This window comes from Onychomys torridus, chromosome 2 (assembly GCF_903995425.1).
Source record: "Onychomys torridus chromosome 2, mOncTor1.1, whole genome shotgun sequence".
Classification (NCBI taxonomy): domain Eukaryota; kingdom Metazoa; phylum Chordata; class Mammalia; order Rodentia; family Cricetidae; genus Onychomys; species Onychomys torridus.
The window spans coordinates 73,752,679-73,775,255 of record NC_050444.1 but is presented as its reverse complement, the minus strand read 5'-3'; the positions used below and the strand labels follow the sequence as shown (position 1 = coordinate 73,775,255).

Here is a 22,577-nt window from a genome sequence, read left to right as displayed (position 1 = left end):
ATGGATAGGGAAATCCGGTCCACGTTCTTTGAGAAAGCATTATGGGTATCTACTGTGTGAGCTCATGCATTGGAGCGTGGTATTTAGAGATAAACATATTATGATCCTGCCCCCAGGAGATTCACACAGAGCCCACAGGGATGTGATGACAAACTGATGGAAGTTTAAAGCTGACTCCTTACAGTTTTTGGTAACTGTGTTTTTTAAAAAAACCATTTTAAAATTGTTTTCTTTGCTAACACGTGTTTGTGATATTCATGCCACACAGGAATCACAGACCATAGAAATTCATTTACATATGTATCACCCAATTCACATACTAGAGAGTATACCTTACAGTTACCTAGCTGCTCCTGTCCACTGTTAAAGCTCTGTAGAAAACAGCAGCACCTCCACAAAACCAATCTAGCCCAGACATGTCTCCTAAGCTCTCCACTCTCATCAGGTGCATCTAACAAAAGCTTCCCACAAATGTCCAAGAAATCAACCCCTCTTTCTTGCCTAAAAGAAAAAATGATTTCAGAGAACATTTTACTTCCCTAAAAAGTGTGTTTCTTATAAATATTGCTACAAGACCAAGGAGCTTCCTCTTATAAATTTTAAAAAATAATTTCTAAAGATAATAAAAGTTCATGTGAATGAGTAATTTTTAGTTCTACCAGGAACTTTCAAATGTCATGAAAACAACAAATGTTGTTGTGAAAAGGATTTATATTATACTTTCAGTCAGATAAAAAACATATTATCTTACCCTGAATTTAAAAAATAAGGTTTAGAATTAGAATCCTAAAAGTAATTCACACATGATCCTTTTCTTTCAAGAACATTTTTAAAAATTATGATAAATACACTTAACATCAATGTTACAGTGCTAACTATCTGTGGGGACATAGTCAGTAACATCAGTCATAGTGTTTACAACCAGCAAGCACCACGATCCATCCCTAGAATTCCCTTCTTAAGAAACTGAAACTGAAACAATAGATGTCTACTTTATCCCCATTACAGCCCCTGCCATCTACTATCCTATTCTCTGTCTTGACGAACTTCACCACCCTAGGAACTTCAAATATGTAGATTTTCCAGCACTGTTTGCCCTTCTTTGGAGGGCTTATTTCTCTTAGTATGATATATCCTCACTCCAACCATGACCAACTGTCACCTGTGACTGGATTTACTTCTTCCTTCAAGCTAAATAATTTCATCTGACGTATATTAACACATTTTCTTTCTTCATTTGTTTTTTGAGACACAAACCACCATGTTCAGCTTGAAAATTTTCTTAATCTGTTAACCTGTCCATGGACAGCCCAGTTTTTTCTGCCTCTTGACCAGTAAATAATGCTGCAGTAAACATGGGTGTGCAACTATTTCTTCAGAGCCTGTTTTCTATTCCTTCAAATAACTACCCAGAAAGGACACTGCTAATTTAAAGAGACTCCCACATTTCCACAGCAGCCAAACTACTTTGTATTCCCATCAGCAGTGATAACAGTTCTGATTTTTCTAGAACTCCATCACATGATGATTTTCTTTTTAATGGTGCATCTTAAAGGCACAAACACTCCCATCTAGTATGTTTGAGAGGACATGTCAAAAGCTAGTCCAACACTAGACTGTAACTCCAAGTGCCAGATAATGGGGTAGTGTTGACTGAAACCTCTGAGAACCAAAATGGCTATGACATGGTCTGGATAGTAATCACCGACCAGATAGAAGACTTGCAAATATTTTCACCTGTTTCATGAGTTGACTTGACTCTGTTGATTTTGTCCTTTCTTGCATAAAAGTTTGTGATTTGTTTATTATTTTTTATTTTTTCTGAGACAACGTTTTGCCATATAGCCAGTACCAGACTTGGACTTGTAACCATCCTCCTTCCTCAGCGTCCTAAGTGCAGAGATTACAGGCACATGTCACCAGGCCTGCTTGTACAAAACTTTCAATTCTGACATAATCCAATTCTACTTCCTTCTTTCATTTCTTATGCTTCTGGTGTTATTCGGAGCCATTGAAGAAAGTATTGTGAAATTCAATCCCCTGAGGCTTTCACCTATGCTTTATTCTAGTAGTTCTATTAACTAAGCTTTTTCATGGACTTGTAATTATCCTCCTAGAGATTTCAGATTTCCCACTTATACCTACATCATCTCTTATAGAAAGCTCCTCTCTGGAAGTAATAACCGAGGTCTATAAATGTGAGCTCAAAGGGCCTTTACTCCCTAACAGAGGCACAGACACCAACAAAAACAAAAGTTACAAAGACCAAAGAGGAAGGGTGCTAACACAAGACATGAGAACGCCCTCTCTTGGTGATGGTGCTAACACTGGGATTATAGCTCTTCGGGTCCAGCTTCGTGTCACCAATCTGAAGAACGGTGGAAGGTCTTTTGAGACATCCAGGAATTCCAATTTAGGGCTTGCTATTAAAGCATGTATTTAGGTACCTACTCCAAAGTTTCCTTTCTTTGGGGACCTTAATAAAGTTTTAGACTTGCAATTAAAGCTACTGTTGCCCTCACCCTGTTACTGTTGCTGTGCTTTTAGATGCTGTCATCATTATTATTGTTATGTTTTGTAAAACAGGATCTCACTATGTAGCCCATCCTGGTATAGCCATCCTCCTGCCTCTTCCTCTCAAGGATTGGGATTTAGAGGCATACAGCAACATGCCCAGATTCTTTATTATTCTTTATACAAACTAACTCCAAAGCATAAGGGTACTTGCTATTTGCTAAAATAGTTACTAATTAATACTTCTGAAATACAAAGCTACAAACTCTATTGGAAGTGTCTTCTGAAGACCACACTCAGTATCACATTTACCTATAAAGATACTGGCCTAGAAACAAAGCATGTCAGAACAAGGCACAGACAAATTCTCTTCAAGAGATCACAAGAGCAGGTCACACAGAGGACAAGGACTTAGCCTTCACTTGGTACTCCCGGAGACAGCTCAGGTTCAAGGCACCAACACTCACATCCAGTATGCTTGAGAAAACACTGGAAGACAGTTTAAGATTGGACGATGGCTCTGAGCGTCGTATCTTGTAAGAGTTCTTAATCTTGTACCACTGATGAGTTCAGAGCAATGGATGAGTGCTGACTGAAAAGTCTGACAACATATATGCCTGTTATATAGCAGCTGTATTAAGGCAGTGGATCTCAATTTGTGGGTTGAAACCCCTTTGGAGGGGGGGTGTCAGATGACCCTTTCACAGGGTTCACCTAAGACCATCAGAAAACACAGACACGTACATTATAATTCATAACAGCAGCAAAACCACAGTGATGAAGTAGCAATGAAATTAATTGTATGATTGGGGGTCACCACAGCAAGAGGAACTGTATTCAAGGGTCGCAGCATTAGGAAGGTTGGGAAGCCCTGATCTAATGAACTGGTGGAGGGACTGGATGTGGGAAGAGTGTTACATCCTACTGGGAGAAGAAGAATGGTAAGCGTGGCAGCTAACACCAACTTTCAGCAACTTTTTTTTTTTTTTTTGCCAGCTACACTTATCAATATTTTTCATGTATTGATTTGTCAAACAAAATCCTAATAAGGTATGCTGGGTACAGACACTGCCCTATATAGCAGACGAGGGGCTAAGGCACAGAGAGGTCAAACAACTTTTTCAGAGTCTCAAAGCTACTAAGTTGAAGAAGCAACAGCTGAATCCAAACAATGCACCTCAGAGCCTGTACTGTTCACCAGCAGCACTACACCACCAGTTGGGTACTTGTGATAAAGAACCATACCCTACCTAAGATGGGGTATGCTAAGTTACAAGCTGACGATTACGGCATAGGGCTGAGCAAGGCAAATGTGGGGTAGTACATGGGCATCGAAAATGAGCTCTTGAGAAGTACCTGGGTCCTTTTCATTCAGTGCCCATCACACACTTGGGATTCTTCACATAGCCTCATGTTTATTTGTATGAGGACATCTGGGCTCAGAAAGCTCCTTTATCTCTTATTATGAAACCAGTGATGGAATCTGAATGAGAATTCAGATCCTCACCAGTCCATGGCTTTTCTACTATCTGTATTAAGGGCACGAGGTGGTAGGTCAAGGACATCACCCGTCTTCTTCCCTTGGAAGACCAGCATCCTGTCTGGAAGGATCTGAAGCCATGCAGGAATAGGCATGGTTATGACTCCGGGCATTTTTTCTGGCCAGCTACATGCTGAATACCTGAGTCAACTGTTCTCCAAAAGACCTAGCCATAGCCTTGGATTTAGGCAGGCAGGAAGGCCTGAGAAGCCCTACACTCAAAATACAAACATGGAACCTCAGGAAGGTTAAAAGACATGAACCAGAGGGGCCATTAGTATTCGGTTCTCCACAAACAGTGACTTTAAAAATTCTCCAGGTTGGGGATTTAGCTCAGTGGTAGAGCACTTGCTAATAAAACAAAACAAACAAACAAACAAACAAACAAAAAACTCCAAAGGGAACTGTGGCCCCTGGAAATAAGGGTTTCCAAAGAGCAGAGCTAACTGCAGAGAACTGGCTCTGCTTCCACTCTCCGCTAATCCCAAACTTTTAACCTCAAAGTTCCTCAAAACTATTCTTAGAAAAGGTCATGATGTATCATTAAATTTAAGAGCAGAACATAAAGTTATATGTACACCAGCATACTGAAAAGGAACTGACGGCAGAAACTTGATTATAGTTCTTTATATTCATTCCTGTAACTTGCACTGTTTGCTTTTACACATGCATATATTATACTGTTAACCACAGATGAGGGGGAAGGAGGGAGGGGAGACAGACTGAGAGATTTGGAAAAAGAGGAAAACCTGAACTTTACATAGAGTATACTAATAATTCCAAATGATTCCCTAGCGCACCTGGTCACCTGCAGAGTAGCATTTACCTGTAATTCTAACACTCGGCTGTAGGGGTCAAAGCAAGAGGGTCATCAGTCCATTCAACCAGCTCAATTTCAAAGCAGCAAAACAAAAAGTATCCAAAAGATCTCCAAAAGTACCAAAGTATTTATTTAAAAAAATACAAATTTCCACATCACAAGGACCTACTCAGAATTTCCCTAGGAAATATCTCACCCTGGGGAAATCCTACTGTTATCTTTTCTTTTTCAGTAAAGGTGTGAGACGATCTATTACAGTTTTGTTTTTTGAGACAAGAGATCTTTCTGTACTGTCTAAGCACTTAAGCTAAGCAATCTTTCTGCCCTGGCCTCCTGAATAGCTGGGGAGACAGTCACACACCACTTCACCCAGTAAATCCAGAGTTTTAACAGTCTCCCCAAGTTGACTTAGTATTTTAAACTAGAAAATCTAAAACCGCTTCAGTTTCTTTAAGGTTGTTTTACAACTTAATTACTGTGAGGACAAATGTATACTGCAACACAAACATATAGTGTTTAACAGTGAGACAGATGACCAGAGTGTCAACTTGGACAGCCTAACATCTCACCATTGATCTCTGCAAACTTCTGGACGTCACTCAAGGTTCTCAACTCTTGTCTTGGACATGCTGCTACACACAGTGCTATAGACTTGATCTTCCTGTTTATCAAGTCCAGATTGCATGGATCCAAAAAGAACACATACCTAAAGCATGGAGAAAAGAACCAAGATATTATTTTGCAAAACACATATGGTTCACTGCACACTCAATTAATCCCCAAAGCAAAGGACAGACTCCATTGAGCTTCATAATCGGCATTCCTCAAATAGAACCATCAGTGAAAGTTTTGAAAACAATGACTTATAATGCTAATAGAGAGGATGGATTGAAGCACTTTACAGTTTTCAGGATTTCTTTTCCTAATGTTTACATATTATAATGCGCACATTTTATTGTCAGAAACCATCATTTTCTTGCTTTGTTAAACTTACACCGAACACTATCAGAATATCCCAATGTTATGATTTAACATATATTGCAGTTTCCATGGAAACTACAAACTTTGGTTAATGAATATTGTTATCAAAATGGAAATGTGTATATTAATGAAAATGCACAGCTATGAGTAGAGCGATGAATGAAAACTAGAAAAATACACAGCAACATAACAGCCACCCATGGGAGTTTTTAATTTTTTTTCTTTACTTTTCAGGATTCTCACTTTCTAAAAGTAATACAGATTACATTTTAATTGGAATATCCACATTAAATACTTTCTATTTAAAAAAATTCATAGCAGTTACATAAAAACAATACACACATTCTACATTATGCCCTCTGTACTTCTGTATAATTACTTTTGTTTAAAGGCAGAAGCTTAGGTGGAAATCACAGAATTCAACAGATATTACCACCTCTCCCAGAGAAGTGATTACCAACCATCCTCAACAAGATAAACAGAGTGTGGTGCTGCAGACCACAGGAGAGGGAATAACAAGGAATGTCTCATTGACCACAAAGGTAAAGAACACCAGCCCTGGTACATTTTTTTTTTCTTCTGAGTCCATAGCGGATTTTACAAAGTAATGAATGGCCTCTCCCATAAACCACTCAAATCTACACTACAAATACAACTAAACATAAGAATTAGGTAATTACTTTTCTCAGCCTTTGGCTATAATCAAGTGAAGAAACAGGACGAAGCCCCAAATTTAAAAAGCAAGAGAACAAAGCCAATGCACACATGAGATGGGTACTATAAAAGAATACCACAAAGATGGTGCAGAAGGCACCAGAGAAGCCTTCACAGATGGAGTAGTTCATTTTTATTTTAAATGCATTGGTGTTTCGCCTGCATATATGTCTGTGTGAAGTTGTCAGGTTCCCCTGGAACTGGAGTTACAAACAGTTGTGAGCTGCCATATGAGTGCTGGGAATTGAACCCAGGTCCTCTGGAAAATCAGCCAGTGCTCTTAACCACTGTGCCATCTCTCCAGCCCCTACAGACGGGGTAATAAAACTGCATGGCACAGGGCAGCCAAGAGACCATCCAGGAGCCCAGCAGGAAGAGGGAAGTATAAGCTGTAGTACCAATCAACACGCTCTTAGAGACTCTAGAATGATTAGTGTTCCAAACAGATGAAAAGAATTCAAAGAAGCCAGATGTGATTTGGAAGCAGGGTTCATGGACAGCTTCCATGGCTGAAAACAAGGAGGTGGTCAGTACAGGCAGGCACAGAGAGAACAGTTGCTGGGAACCCTTAGGAGAAACAAGCAGCCTCTCACCACTTCTCGCTGCATCTGGCCCATGCATCTGACTCAGTGTGTCTGTCCCTAGGACCCCAGACAATGAACCACACACATCCAGATTCTGGGTGGGAACCCTCGTGTCCTGGAAGAGCATGTATCAACCAGCTCTGCCACCACCAGTGACAGTGCGATCTACAACAGCAGTGATGAATGGAGTCAGTGCTTACTGAATGCTCATGTATGTGCCAGACACTCTTGAAAACTCTGTGTATGTACTTATTAGTGCCACACAACAGTGTGGTGTATGTCTGTGGAGACAGTGGAATGAGGGTGGGGGGAGAGTAACTGAATATATAGTTCTTAATGATAAGCAATGACTTGAGAAGTATCCAGAGAAATCACATGACAGTAGAAAACAAGTTTAGAGACCAGGAAAGAAAAACAGAGGCTACCAAGCCTCACAGCTGAGTCTGCGCTAGATCAAGGACAACCTCCTGAGAATACAAATTTTGTCTGGTTTGCCTGCTTCTGCCTCTTCCAATGCTAAAACTGTCCTGGCTGCATTTAGTTTATAGGCTGAAACACTGCAGCAGTTTGTACTTGGGAGTGGGTAGCAATCTTGTTCTACGCCTTGGTTACAGCAACCTGAGCTTGTGTCCTGGTTCTTTTTTTCTGAGAAGGTACTGCATCTTTTTGTTGTTGTTTTGTTTTTGTTTTTTTGTTTGTTTGTTTGTTTTTTGAAAAGATTTTATTTATTATGTACACAGAAGAGGGTGCCAGATCTCATTACAGATGGTTGTGAGCCACCACGTGGGTGCTGGGAATTGAACTCAGGACCTCTGAAAGAGCAGTCGGTGCTCTTAACAAGGTACTGCATCTTAAACCCACGATTCTCCTGCTTCAGCCTCTCAAATAGCTGAGATTATAAGTCCATACCATCCTCTGTTTCCAGTCTTCCCTTTAATAGTTCATTTTTCCTTCTTAGCCTCAGTTTCCTTTTTTATAAAACTATATACCATTTATTCTGTAGTCTATTTTAAGGTCATTGACAGTACATACTTAACAGACAGTGTGTATGTGACAGTTATCAGTCTCAAGTAACCTGACTTTTATAAAGTCTGCATTTGATGGTAAGCCACTCAACGCATTCTAGTAAGGGCGCAGAACAAGACTACAACACTACACTAAACGAATATTTAGTGTTTGTTTGAGAGAGAAATCTGCATAGATGCCATGAGGTCAAAAGCCTTGGTAAGAACTAAGAAGCCCCCAGAAGAGGTCAAGTAAAACAAAATGGCTTAAGAAGGTGAGTGGAATTTTATAATGTCTATCAACCACTATCACATTACCACTGTCGATTATAGATTAAGTGCAAGGTTTCAGAAAGCCCAATACCCATAGAACCAAAATGTAATTTTAAATGGCACCTGCTGTGGAATAATACTTTTATACACTGGATTAATAAAATGCTGATTGGCCAGTAGCCAGGCAGGAAGTGTAGGCGGGATAAGCAGACAAGGGGAATTCTGGGAAGAGGAAGGCTGAGTCAGGAGACGCCAGCATGTAATGGCACACAGGTAAAGCCACAGAACAGTGGCAACATAGAGATTAACAGAAATGAGCTGAGTTTAAATGTAAGAGCTAGTCAGTGGTAGGCCTGAGCTAATGGCCGAGCAGTTTTAATTAATATAAGCCTCTGTGTGTTTACCTATGTCTGAGCGGCTGCGGATCAGGTGGGACACAGGGAAACTTTCAGCTACAGGCATCTTCAGAAATGTATGCTAATATACATGCTTAGTATACATACCTAAGAACATATTAGATCTAATTCACTCACACTAACACTGTGAAAAGCTACTTACAGGCCCTTGGTTCTATGTGAATGCCTTTTGGATGATGGAGAGCTTTCTCTCCCTTTGACAGTGCAATAAGCTAACAACTCTGTTTACAAATAAGGCTAGCACCAGCAGGAGGGACTCCAATAGTACCCCTTATCACAGTCTTCATTCCATATGGTTTTAGATACCTATGGCCAACCAGTCAGGAAACAGTAAAAGGAAATTTTCAGAAATAAGCAACATATAAGTTTTGAATCGTTTTTATTACAGTTATTGGTATGATCGCTCTATTTCATGGTTACTGTCAATTTCTTACTGTGTCTAATTTATTAATTAAACTTTATTATAGGTATGCACTAATAGAAGGAAAATAAGAGGTATCCGGAGGGTTCAGTATAATCCACAGCTCCGAAGACTACATTGTACCTTGGAATACTTTGCATGAAGATAAGGGGGTCTAATTTTCAGCTAACCAACAACTAGAGAGAATGTTTTTCAACCAAGAGACACACGATAAGATGCAACAAAATAGTTTCCATCTCAAAGCCTATCCTAATTCCAGCCTATGGCACAGGAATGTTGTAGAAGCTCAAATCTATTAATAACTTGGAAACAGCTTTGTTTAAGTTGCACATCCTTTAGAGGACCTAGAATAAATAGAACACCCCAAGTGGGAATGAAGGAAGGATGAGAAACAATGAGAATACTCCAGAAACTGAACAGCCTGGACACCTGCAGGCACTGGCACATACAGGATGCACACAGCATGCCCAGGCTGTCCAGAAAACACATTTGCAAAGGGAATTGTAAAAGGCCTAGGCAAGCTTTAAACTTAAAAGTGTGATGGGGGCTGGAGAGAGAGCTCAGGCACTAAAGGCTAGGCTCAAAACAAAAAAGGGGGGGGAGGGACAATGGGGGTGGGAAACAAACCACAAAGAGCCCAGGCAGTTCTACAGAGGAAGAGCTATAGAGGCTGGTGAGGAGGGGTATAAATACATGCTCCAGTCCAGGTAGCTTCTGGGGTTATTTGAGGAAGATACAAAATAAATCCACTTTAACTTGAAAGTCTGGAAATACAACAAACACCAAATTATGTCCGAAAGGAAGGGGAAGAATATGTAAATACAGTGGTCTGTCTGCACAGTAAACAGGAGGACACACACATCAAACATGAGATGAGGCCACAGTGGAGAACAGAGCAGCACTAAATCATTGATGCTCGGGAAAGGGAGAAGAGCCACAGGAAAGAGGTGACTTTAAAAGCTGTGCTTGGAGCAAGAAGATGAAACTCAATTATATGATGCCATAGAAGGTTTAAAGGTAGCTCAAACCTCTATCCTGCTTTTACTATCTTCACCAAAGACCAGAGAAGGAAAAGAAAATGAGATTTACCAAGAGGTTACTGCATGTCACAAAGCATCGGAGGCTGTGTCCTCACAACCCATAATTCAAGAGCTAAGGCACGGCTCTAGAAGGCAGGGGATAACTGGAGGTCACATGCACTTAAAGTCTGCCCCACAAGTGTTCTTCTTCCAATCCCAATGGGAGAGAGAGGACAGGGACAGTCAGCAGAGCAGACCGATGATGACTGGCTGGTTAGATCAAGTCTGTAGCAGAAGGAACCCCACCCACTCAAGATGCAGTCATTTATCTTCTGGGGAACAGCACTCAAATGATAAGCATTGAACGGGACTTCGTTCACAGAAGAGCACCCCATTATTCCGCAAACAGTGTTAAGTATTTACTCCCAGGAAAGGACTTTTCAATACAAAACCCACAAAGCACAAATTTTGAATACAAATAACGTACAGACTACAGAAAAAAAAAAGAGACAGAAATACAACTAGTCATTTCAAAACCACATGATGTGTGAGAGGTTGAAATGGCAGCAGAAACTATAGTTCTGCTGGAGGGAAGGGGGTGGGAGAAAGCATTAGGGAGGGGAGGAGGAGTCTAAGCCACGTTTTGAAACTGAGTAGGAATTTTCCAGACAGATGGGGAAAGGAGCACTCCAGGCAGAGGAAACCGCATGCCTAAAAGTGCAGAAGCATGAAAGAGCATATTTAAGGAACTGCAAATAATCGGATAGGGCTGACTACAGGGTGGAACATCAAAGAGGTATGTGCCAAGGAGAAGCGGGGACAAGAGTCGGCTGTCCTCAGAATCCAGGAGATCTTACACTCTGCTCCATAAGGCAATGTGTAATCACACGGCCACCTCACAAAAAGGCCCTGGTGTAACCCGCGATCAAGTTGAAGGCCAGAGGGAAAGGCTGGGGCACAGCGGTGCGGTTCCAGAGATGAGCCCTTGCCATTAAATTGCCTCCTGCTGCCATGGCAACTCTGCGGCAAGGCTTTTTGGAGCAAGAGGTGGCAAGCAGATACCAGGTCTGCCGGCCGCCTCCTGCCGAATTTGGCATCTCTCCTCTCTAATCAAGCACTGCCACGCTAAAGCTGGGAAGCTGGCAGAGAAGGCCCTCGGATGCCTTCTGCTTTAGTGATTCCTGACACATGTCATCCCCAGAGGGGAATAAAAATGGAGTCTGATCATTTGTCCAATTATTACCTGGAATCAATTGATAATTTATAGCCCCTTTCTGCAGACTGTGTTGCCCTTATTGAATCACCAAAAGGAAAAACCCAAGAGCAATGCAAGCTTCCTGCTAATGCTAAATACAGCCTGCAGAGAGCCTGAAGATCTCTACCCCACCCACGGTAGAGTCTGCCCAGACAGACCTCTTCTTTCCTATGGGAAGAAGGAAAGACTGCAGCAAAGCAAGTCTAGGCATCTCACCAGGCTGGGCACCAAGTGCCCCAAGGAGGGCCATCTTATATAGCCCACAGAACTGTCGGAGCAGCACATCCAAACTAAGCTAACCCAGTTAACTACCACACACAAGTAACTAAAACATTCTGGAACAAAGCAATTAAGAGAGACATGTGGAGAAGAGTGATGAACTGTAGCCCCAGGAGGTTGGACAATGTTTGCAACAGTCCCCCCTCCTCCCCATAAGCACTTATATTGCTATACTTTGAGGATCTGTCCCTCAGAATTCCATGTCCAAAGGTACACATGTAGCTTCATGGTATTGCACTTGCTTAGTGTGTATGTGCAGGTCCGATCCCCCTCAGGCAAAAAAAAAAAAAAAAAAAAAAAACAAAAACCAACACCAAAAAACAAAACCAACAATCAAACACCAGGTGAATCTGTCACTGTGACAGCATTAGGAAGATGGAGCTTTAAGTGGTGACCAGATGATCATACACTGCTGTCATAAATGGATTAGTGCCAACATCAGGGGACCACAGGGTGGAGGCAGGAAAGCGCTAATCAGACGTCAACCTGAACTAGGCTGTGAGACCCTGCCTCCATACACACACCAAAAAAAAAAAAAAAAAAAAAAAAAAGTTTTATTTGCTCCTCAACCCTTCCATTCAAGCCTTGTATATTTAAGCCATTTTTCTGTTTTATTATCTGTCTCTACCACTAGAAATCAACTCTAGGAGAGCAAAGCTGGTTGACTAATTCATTTCTATATCCTTGGTGTTTAAAGAATGCCTGGAATGAGGAAGGAATGCCATAATCATTTACTGAATCACTAAATAGATGGTAATTGTGTGAATTTTGCCAGGTAGAAATGAGGTGGAAAGGAAGTAGGAAAGAAGATGTTTAAGGCTGAAACACTCTCAGATATTCAATATAAAAACTTTAAACACCTCCTCCGCCAGATGACAGGGTCAAGAGATATAATTACAAACATGCCAATACTAGCCAGGCAGGCATGTGACTCAGGCCTCTAATCCCAGTAGTGGAGGCTGAGGCAGAAGGTTTCAAGTTCAAGGCCAGCCTAGGCTTCCTACAGCATTAAAAGCCAGCCAGGGCTATGCAGCAAGATCCCATCTCAGAAACCAAACCAAAACAACCACAAAAGAGATTACAAAGTCTCCCTAACTAGATTTCATGGTACAGAGGACTAAAGAGTGGCAAGCCCGTAAATGCTGGGAAAAGGGGGTGGGGCTGGAACAGGGAGGATCAGATGGGTCTCTTGAGAGGAGCCGGGAGGTATCTAGAGAAGAGAGAAGTACAGGAACTAAGAATGAATAAGAGGCAGCCAGGCGTGGAGGGAAGGAGGTGGGAGCAGAGGTCCAGCCACAGAGGGGAGAGCGTGGAAGAGGCCAGCATGGCTGATGTGGACTGCAAAGCAAGATGCAGAGGCTAAACAGGGACACGGCTGCTAGACCATGGGCCTTAAAGATATCTGAGAGGCAGGACAGTTCAGAGTTCATCCTAAAGCTGGGGAGCTGGGTACTGCGGCCAATGCCAATAATCCCAGTATTCATGAGGGTGGAGTGCAGAGACTAAGTCTGAAAAGAGTCTGAGTAACACAGCAAGACAGTCTCCAAACACACAGACAAAGGGGTATGCAGGAAGACACAGAGCACAGAAGGACAAACACCACCATACCCACCTTGAGAAAGCCCCAGTTTGATGGCCTTGGTATATTTACATTACAAACAAAATCATGAAAATGGATAAGCCAGAAGCAAAGATCAATCCTCCTATGTAGCTAGGAGTGTCTGGCTCCTCCTTACACGGGTACCAGAGAAGGAGAAAATGCGCTGGAGAGATGGTTCAGCCCTTATGAGCTTCAGAGAACCTGGGTTCAGTTCTCAGCACCCACATGGTGATTCACAAACATCCTTAACTCCAGTTTCAAGGGATCTAATGACCGCTTCTGACCTCCACTGGCTATTATGCAGGTAACACACACACACACACAAACACACACACACACACACACACATAAATCTAAGAAAATCCTTTAAAAAGGGAGGGGGAATAAACATTAGAATAAATCCAAGAGCCACTGATTCTATCTTGTGAAAAACTGAGATAAGAAAATAAATAAAACACTTTATAAAAATATTTCATGAGAGCTACCGAAAAATGAGTTTTCTAATTAGCAAAGGGAACTAGAACACTACAAAAGCCAAGTTCACTGCCAATACCAGTCAGAAGAAATAGTCTCGAATTCAATTTTTCAAGAAATCACACCGAAAAATACCATATATCATGAGGCAATGGCAAAAGATTTTATTTTTTCTTGGTTTAAAAACTTTGAGACGGCCGGGTGGTGTGGTGCACGCCTTTAATCCCAGCACTTGGGAGGCAGAGGCAGGCGGATCTCTGTGAGTTCGAGGCCAACCTGGGCTACAGACTGAGTTCCAGGAAAGGCACAAAGCTACACAGAGAAATCTTGTCTCAAAAAGAAAAAATAAAAATTAAAAATATTAAAAACTTTGAGACATAATTAACATGCCATAAAGTTCACTTTTTCAAAGTGTGTTCCACTTCCCTTAAGACAGGGTCTCACTAAGTTGCTCTGGCTGGTCTCAAATTCCTTGGCTCAAGGATCCTCTTTATTATCTAAGCTTTCTCGGTGCTGTGACTTTAGGAGGTCCAGGGACTGTGACTTTAGGAGGTCCAGGGACTGTGACTTTAGGAGGTCCAGGGACTGTGACTTTAGGAGGTCCAGGGACTGTGACTACAGGAGGTCCAGGGACTGTGACTACAGGAGGTCCAGGGACTGTGACTTTAGGAGGTCCAGGGACTGTGACTTTAGGAGGTCCAGGGACTGTGACTTTAGGAGGTCCAGGGACTGTGACTACAGGAGGTCCAGGGACTGTGACTTTAGGAGGTCCAGGGACTGTGACTTTAGGAGGTCCAGGGACTGTGACTTTAGGAGGTCCAGGGACTGTGACTACAGGAGGTCCAGGGACTGTGACTTTAGGAGGTCCAGGGACTGTGACTACAGGAGGTCCAGGGACTGTGACTACAGGAGGTCCAGGGACTGTGACTAGGTCGTCCAGGGACTGTGACTTTAGGAGGTCCAGGGACTGTGACTACAGGAGGTCCAGGGACTGTGACTTTAGGAGGTCCAGGGACTGTGACTTTAGGAGGTCCAGGGACTGTGACTACAGGAGGTCCAGGGACTGTGACTTTAGGAGGTCCAGGGACTGTGACTACAGGTCGTCCAGGGACTGTGACTACAGGAGGTCCAGGGACTGTGACTACAGGAGGTCCAGGGACTGTGACTACAGGAGGTCCAGGGACTGTGACTACAGGAGGTCCAGGGACTGTGACTTTAGGAGGTCCAGGGACTGTGACTTTAGGAGGTCCAGGGACTGTGACTATAGGTCATCCAGGGACTGTGACTACAGGAGGTCCAGGGACTGTGACTACAGGAGGTCCAGGGACTGTGACTACAGGAGGTCCAGGGACTGTGACTACAGGAGGTCCAGGGACTGTGACTTTAGGAGGTCCAGGGACTGTAACTTTAGGAGGCCTAAAAGCTACTACACGTACCGCTGTGTCCAGCCAGTTCAATGTTTCTAAGTATGTATTACTGAATTGTTTATCATAAAAATCTAATTCTGAAATATTTTCATCCCTAGAGAACTCCCATATCTTCCATACATTGCTCAAGTCTCTGTATTTCCTACTCCTACTTAGCAAGAGTTCAAAGTTCAGCATGCTACAGCGTATGTGTCAATCTTTACTCCTATTATGGCCAATGATATTCCATTGTATGGATATAATAACACAATTTTGTTATTCATCCATCAGTTGATGCAAATTTGTGTCACTTTCCCCCTTTGGAAGCTGTTATTGATCATACTGCTGTCAACATTCACACATATGTCTCTGTGCATCCATGTGTTTGTACTTCTTTTAGGCAGGTTTCAAGAAGTAGACTTCCTAGGTCATGCGGTAACTGTGTTTGGCATTCTGAGCAATGGTCAGTGTTTACCAAGGCAGCCATTCCATTTTAAACTCCTGTTGCAAAATATGGGTCTCCAATTTCTCCAAATCCTTGTCCACATTTAAAAACGTGTATCAACTGCTGCAAGAATAGCCAAACTGTGGTGTATCCATACATCAGAATGATTTTAAATTATTACTCTTGTAGTGGATGAGAAAGGAATAACTCTCTGGTTTGTATTGCATTGGTAGCTGCTAGTGTTCAATGTCTTTCACAAGCCTATTTATACATATTGTCTTTCAGTTCTTTTTTCAGAAATGTCCCCTTGACTCTCTTGCCCGTCACAGATTTCTATACATTTGTACCAAAGACAGAATGATGAGGCAGACCCAGGTACTACATACTGTCACAACACTAAGAAAAAAATTACAAGAAAAGAGTTAAATAATAAGGGTGAAAGAGGTCAAAGGATCATTCAGGAGACAACACAGGAGCAGAAAATTAGAGACAAACAATTCCAGAACTGAAGAACAGATAACAGAGTGATAACCAAACAAAACACATGCACACTGGAAAGACAAGCTTGTGGCCAGAAAAAGGGGTTCTCAACTAGGCTGGATTGATTTTATAGGTAGAGTAATTACAGGTGATGAAAAGACCAAGCTGTGACTCTGGAACTATGGGAGAGTGAATCCTGAAAGCCTCCACTGAGGAAAAATGGAAACACTTCCCAGTGCTAAGGTGAGAATCAACAGGGCAGGCTATGGTAACGAGCTTTGTAAGCAACATACATGGAGCATGGGCTAAAACAGCCATGCCTTCCCTTTGATTAAAAACAGAAGCAGTGACAACTTCCAATGTCTTTTGAAAGAGGATGATGATAATGAAGCTCTCCAATGGCAATTAACACAATTCCAGGTACTGTGCTAAGGCTCCTCCATCACCATCACTATCACATTTATTTAGCCAAAACACCACTACATGTCCACACTACCAACAAAGCTCTCTGGGCCAAGTATTACTGTTGCTATTTCCTACAGTGCAAACTCTTTAATTGCTTCTCCAAAGATCTACCCTGGAAGATATCCTCAACTGCATGAACAATTCAACTCACCATATAAAAACTGAAAATGATGTTTCCATTGTATTGCTTTTAACATTTTATTAGAGAATCAAAATTTTCATAATCCAACATGACAACCTTGATATTATTCAATTTCTTTATTGCTTCAACAATGTACAAATTATCCCCTCTCTTCTTTGATGTACAATATTCATTTCAAAATATTTAATTCATCTGGAATTTAGTTTGTATGATATGACATTAAAATAGGTCTAAATAGGTAGCATCCTTTATATTACTATCCAACCCAGTATTTTTATTTATTTTTTTGTTAAATGATAGTTGCTTTCACAAGTTCTACTTCTTGAGCTCTAATATATGATTTCTATTCTGTTTCCATGACTGTATGTACCTACATTTAGACAGTTGTTCTTATAATATATCTTGGAACATGACTTAGTCTAGAACATCAAACCGCCTACCTTTGCTTCCCTAGAAAGAATATAACAATGGCAACTATAGCTTCATAATCTTAATAGAAATCTTCAGTCCCATGTCTTATCTGGTCAGCACATCAATTTCCAACAACTTATTGTTTTGTAGGGCCTTGGACCTGCTAGGGAGTGTTCTACTACTGAGTGACACCCCCACCCCTCCAGTGCCAACATTTAAAAATCAGAGCTGGAGAGATGGCTCAGAGGTTAAGAACAATTGTTCTTGCTGAAGACCAGGGTTTAATGGACAGCATCCCCATGGCAGCTCACAATCATTTGTAACTCCGTTCCAGGAGATCTGACACCTTCTGACTTCTGTGGGTACCAGGCTCACATGTATTACACAGATATACATGTAAGCAAAACACTTACATTCATACAATAAGATAAATCTAAAAAATAAGATAAAAATCAGAAGATTGGCAAGTCTTATGTGATCCCCTCAATCTTCTTTAACTGTCAATAGGTAACTGGTCTCACTTGAAAAATGGGCTGGGGAGATGACTAGGCAGTTAAAGCCTTGCTGTAGAGGCAAGAGGACCAGAGTTCAGTGTTCAGATCCCCAGAACACATGTTAATGCCAGGCAGGCATGCTGGGCTGCCTGTAATTCTACCCTTTGAAAGCAGAAACAGGGAATTCCCAGAGTAAGCTGACTAATGACTCACTATATAGGTGAATCTGGGTTCAACTGAGAACCTGTCTCAAAGAATAAGATGGAAGAAAATTCCCAACACCAACCTTGGACCTCCATGTACATACATGTGTATACACACACATACACACACACACACACACACACACACACATGCCCCCACAAGAACATGTATATACAGTTACACACCACACATACACATGAAAAGAAAACAACCCTAATATCAAAGCCTCTTCTAGCTACATTCCGTATCTCAGCTAGAATCACATAAAACCCCAGTGTGTGGAGTTCAAAGTACCCATTATCTCCTATGGTTTTTTACCCAGTCTATTTAGGTCACTTATAGTGTTTCCCTGAAGGCTTTTGGGTTTCTAACTTCTGATGAAGCCCACAAGTTTCTCTTTCTGTTTCTGAAGCCATAAAGTTCATAGCTCATTTGGTATTCAACTTCAGTAACTACACTTAGCCTAGACATCTGGTCTACCTCTTCGGCACATTCACTATTTGGCTCAATCTCTCCCTCTCATGTACCAGTCCACTGTCTTACAATATACATGCTCCTTTTAATCCTCTGAAATTATTTTGTAAACAAGAATAATTTTTAAAAGCATTCCCCACTCGAGAAAAATTTTATCTGCTTTTGATTTTGTGATTTATACCAACCAGGATTAATTCAATATTCCATTGGGGTCTTTACTGGTACTGTATTAAGTCTATAAATTAACACTGGTTGTATTGTTGTATTTATTGCATTGAGACTACCCACTAGGAGGAGATTTTATTTTTATTATTGTTCTGCTTTTCTTCTATTAAAATATTATAATTCTCTGTACTCAGCAATTTATAAATATGCATGTGTATGTTCAGGTATAGAAAGATAGACTGAAAAACAAGTATTATCTTTTTCATTATATTTTCAGAATAATAATAAAATAAATGACTGAATTCATTTAGGCATATGTTTTATAACCTGCAATTTAAGCATCTCGTTTATGGCATGTTGTGTTGCAGCTCCTCAACAGCCCATGTTGTAGCCCCTTGCCATTGGCAAACAGTATTATTTTTCTCTCTCATGGCATACACATATTCCATTTATCTCTTATACAATTTGCAATAACTAATTATTTAGAACAATGGTATGCAAAGACAGCATCCTTGTTTGTTTGAGGTAAATTATTTCTATCTCTTCATAACCTTGGTAGCTGCCCCTACTAGACTCCTTTAATAACTTCAAACTTAAAATGAACTGTCAACAAAAAGTGCCAAGGTAATTCAATGGGAAAAATAAGTCTTTTTGATAAATGCTGCTGGAACACTCACATCTTTCTTTAGGGCAGGGGATCAATCTCGACTACTTCTTCACACCATCTAAATTGTTTAAAAATACAAAGCCGGGCAGTGGTGGTGCATAGCTTTAATCCCAGCAGAAGCAGGCATATCTCCACGAGTTCAAGGCCACCCTGGTCTACAGAGCCAGGACAGCCAAGGCTACACAAAGAAACCCTGTCTCAAAAAACCAAAACAAACAAACAAACAAACGAGAGAGAGAGAGAGAGAGAGAGAGAGAGAGAGAGAGAGAGAGAGAGAGAGAGAAAGAGAGAGAACACTAAATTTAAAGCTCTTAAGTAAAGCACAGAAAAAAAATCTTTGTGACTTTGGGGTAAAGTAATAAATTTTTAGAACAGGAAATAGCACAGACCATGAAAAGATCATCAAAACTGAAACCTTTTCTCCTCAAGATATCATTAGGAAGCTGAAGAGATGGATCAGTGGTTAAGAGCACTCTGGCTGTTCCTCCAGGACCTGGGTTCAATTCCCAGCACATACATGGCTGCTTACAGCTGTGTGTAACCTCAGTTTCCGAGGACACCCTCACAAGGACATACATGCAGGCAAAACACCAATGCTCATTTAAAAAAAAATGTGAAAGGTATAAGTACCTCATAAAAGATAGGTGAACAGCCTATCATGACGTTAAAAGATGTTCAGTGTCACTGGTCATTGGAAATATGAGATTAAGAACAAGTAAAAAGACTGAAAAGTGGCATGTGAATTACAACCATAAGACAATGAGGCACCATTATACACCCACTAAAATAGCTAAAAATAGATAATACAAAAAGCCATGAGAAGATAAAGTTAGAACCCTCCCACTTTTCCTAACACAGATGCAAATGGTGTAACCACTTTAAAAAAGTGTGACATCCAAATACTAGCATCCACCCAAGAATACTGAAATATATGTTCTTACAAAATCATGTCCACATGTTTCCAAACTAGTGTCACTCATGATGGTAAGAAAGTATTTTTTAATTAAAACAAACAAACAAAAAACGCTCAATAAGTAAAATATAATACAGTCATACGAGAAAATATTACTCAGCAATTTTAAAAAGAATTAAACTACTGGTATATTTATAAAATATGAATGAATATTATATAATAACATTTTTATGCTATGTTTGAAGAACAAAGTCAAAAAACAATCCAGCTATGGTGGTGCCTGTATTTCAAAACCTAACAAGGAAAAAAAAGAAGATGCAGACAAAACACTACATATGGCACGTTCCCATGTCTAAGAATTCTATGAAAAAGGGAAACGGCACTGAGCGAAAGCAGGTTCCGCAGGATGGGGCAAGGGATGACGATAAAGGGGCACAAGGCTATTTTCTAGCATCAAGAGGTGTGGATCATTGTGGACAGTGCTTAATTGCATACCTTCACCAAAATTCTAAATGTGTATATTATTTTATTATATGTAAATTATACCTCAATAAAACCATAATATAAAATATTTATTTTCGTTTGTTTGTTTGGTTTTGGTTTTTCGAGACAAGGTTTCTCTGTATAGCTTTGCGCCTTTCCTGGAACTCACTTTGGAGACCAGGCTGGCCTTGAACTCACAGAGATCCGCCTGGCTCTGCCTCCCAAGTGCTGGGATTAAAGGCGTGTGCCACCATTGCCCGGCAATATAAAATATTTAAAATTCCTTCTTGCAAGTGCCCTTTGCAAAATCCAACTCAATCTAGACCACCAGTATGCAGGTAAGAATTTAACTTTATTCAGAGAAAGAGCTGAACTTTGCTCTTGGTTCCTGGGAGTTTCTCTCTGCATCTAAGAGGAGTGTCTTTGTTTAACTGGGCCTTGGGTCATGGCATGCAGTCTTACAACATGATTTACAATGAGGGACGATATTGTAGGAACACTTTAGGGACTGATCATTCTAGAAAGACCAATATCACCGTGTAGACAAGGAGTTTGGGATCACATAGTATCCATTTGACTTGTGAGGCAGAGAGCTAACAACTAAGTCACCCACACAATATTGACATAATGAAATGTGCCAGGGTTAAAAGACTTCCTAGTCAACCACACTCTGTACTTTACACATCACTGCTATGATGTGCTCAACTCCACCTTGCTTCCCTCTTTCCCCAGATAAGAACAATGTGCTCCTTTTGTTGGCCAACCCATATCCTTTATGTGGAATACATTGGATGCATGGCTGTAAAAGCGTTCAGTGACTTTTTTGAGTTCTTCTCGCAAATACCTGAGCCCAAGAGTCATTACTGAGCTCTGAACCTACAACTGGCATCAGAGATAAAGGTGGCCATGTGAAAACTGCATGCCTTTTAGCACCCCAGGTGCCCTCAACTCAAGACCCAGATACACTCACACCCATGGGCAGGGACAAAACAATGTCTATGAAACTCCTAGTTAAAATGGTTAATGATTCTCCCAAGTACATTACAAAGGTCTCAGAAAAGCTTTTTAAAGATCTTTATGGTGCCAGGTTAATGTGGAGCAACTCAAACAGAAAGACTTTGGACCAAGCATATGCACCAGCTGCCTACTTCAGACCTGGCAAGTGTGTACACTAGTCCTGCATTAAAGGAAACCAGTTGCCCTGCTTCACTGAGCTACACGCATGTGATCTCATTCTGTTAAGTAGCTCTCCACTTCCCTATTTAGAATCTGTAAACCATTCAGCTTGCATCTCCTACATTTCCTGAAGATAAAGTACACAACTGATGTCCTTTGTAGACTACTAGCAGTATTAACCACAGCAAGTATTATGCTACGGGCAGAATCCCACTAGAAATGACTTTTTTTTAAAGTTTAAATTGAAGCTAAAAAGTAATGAGATCACAAAATATAACAAAAATTATTTTCCAACTATGCCTCCATAAACTTGCTATTTGAAAATTTAGATTTTACAACTTCTAATGTTTTCTATGAGAGAAAACAAGTTTGGGAAATTTGCATAAACGATACAGCAAGTTTCAATTTGATCGTAAGTGTTACCATTTCCAAATGCTGATGATGCTTGTGGGATACGAAGTCTACAAGTGCAGGTTCATTTGAGGACTCTATCTCGGGTATTCGTTCTCATTTTATGCTAAACCAGAAGAGGCAGCAAGCTAATATTTGATGGGAGACTGGGGTTTCTTTCAAAGCAAAGCAAAAAATGCTCATGGCTGAGTACGTATCACAGACTGAGAACAACATATTCAGCTACTTAAACTGTGGGAACAAGCAGGTGAGCAGCTGGCTGCTCTGAAGAACCCCGTAAAACTCAAGCTGCAGTATGATGAATCAAGGGACTATATCTCATGTTTTAGCTGCTTCAAGTCTTCACC

General features: G+C 40.9%; 1 protein-coding gene across 3 annotated transcripts in view; it reads right to left on the bottom strand.

Moving 5' to 3' along the window:
• Positions 1 to 22,577, bottom strand: part of Slc44a1 (solute carrier family 44 member 1) — a 183,540-nt gene that overhangs the window by 98,445 nt on the left and 62,518 nt on the right. For all 3 annotated transcript variants that reach the window (XM_036177207.1, XM_036177208.1, XM_036177209.1), the window contains exon 4: positions 5,444 to 5,580. In XM_036177207.1, coding sequence (XP_036033100.1) covers positions 5,444 to 5,580 — 137 coding nt within the window. The remainder of the gene's footprint in view (positions 1 to 5,443; positions 5,581 to 22,577) is intronic.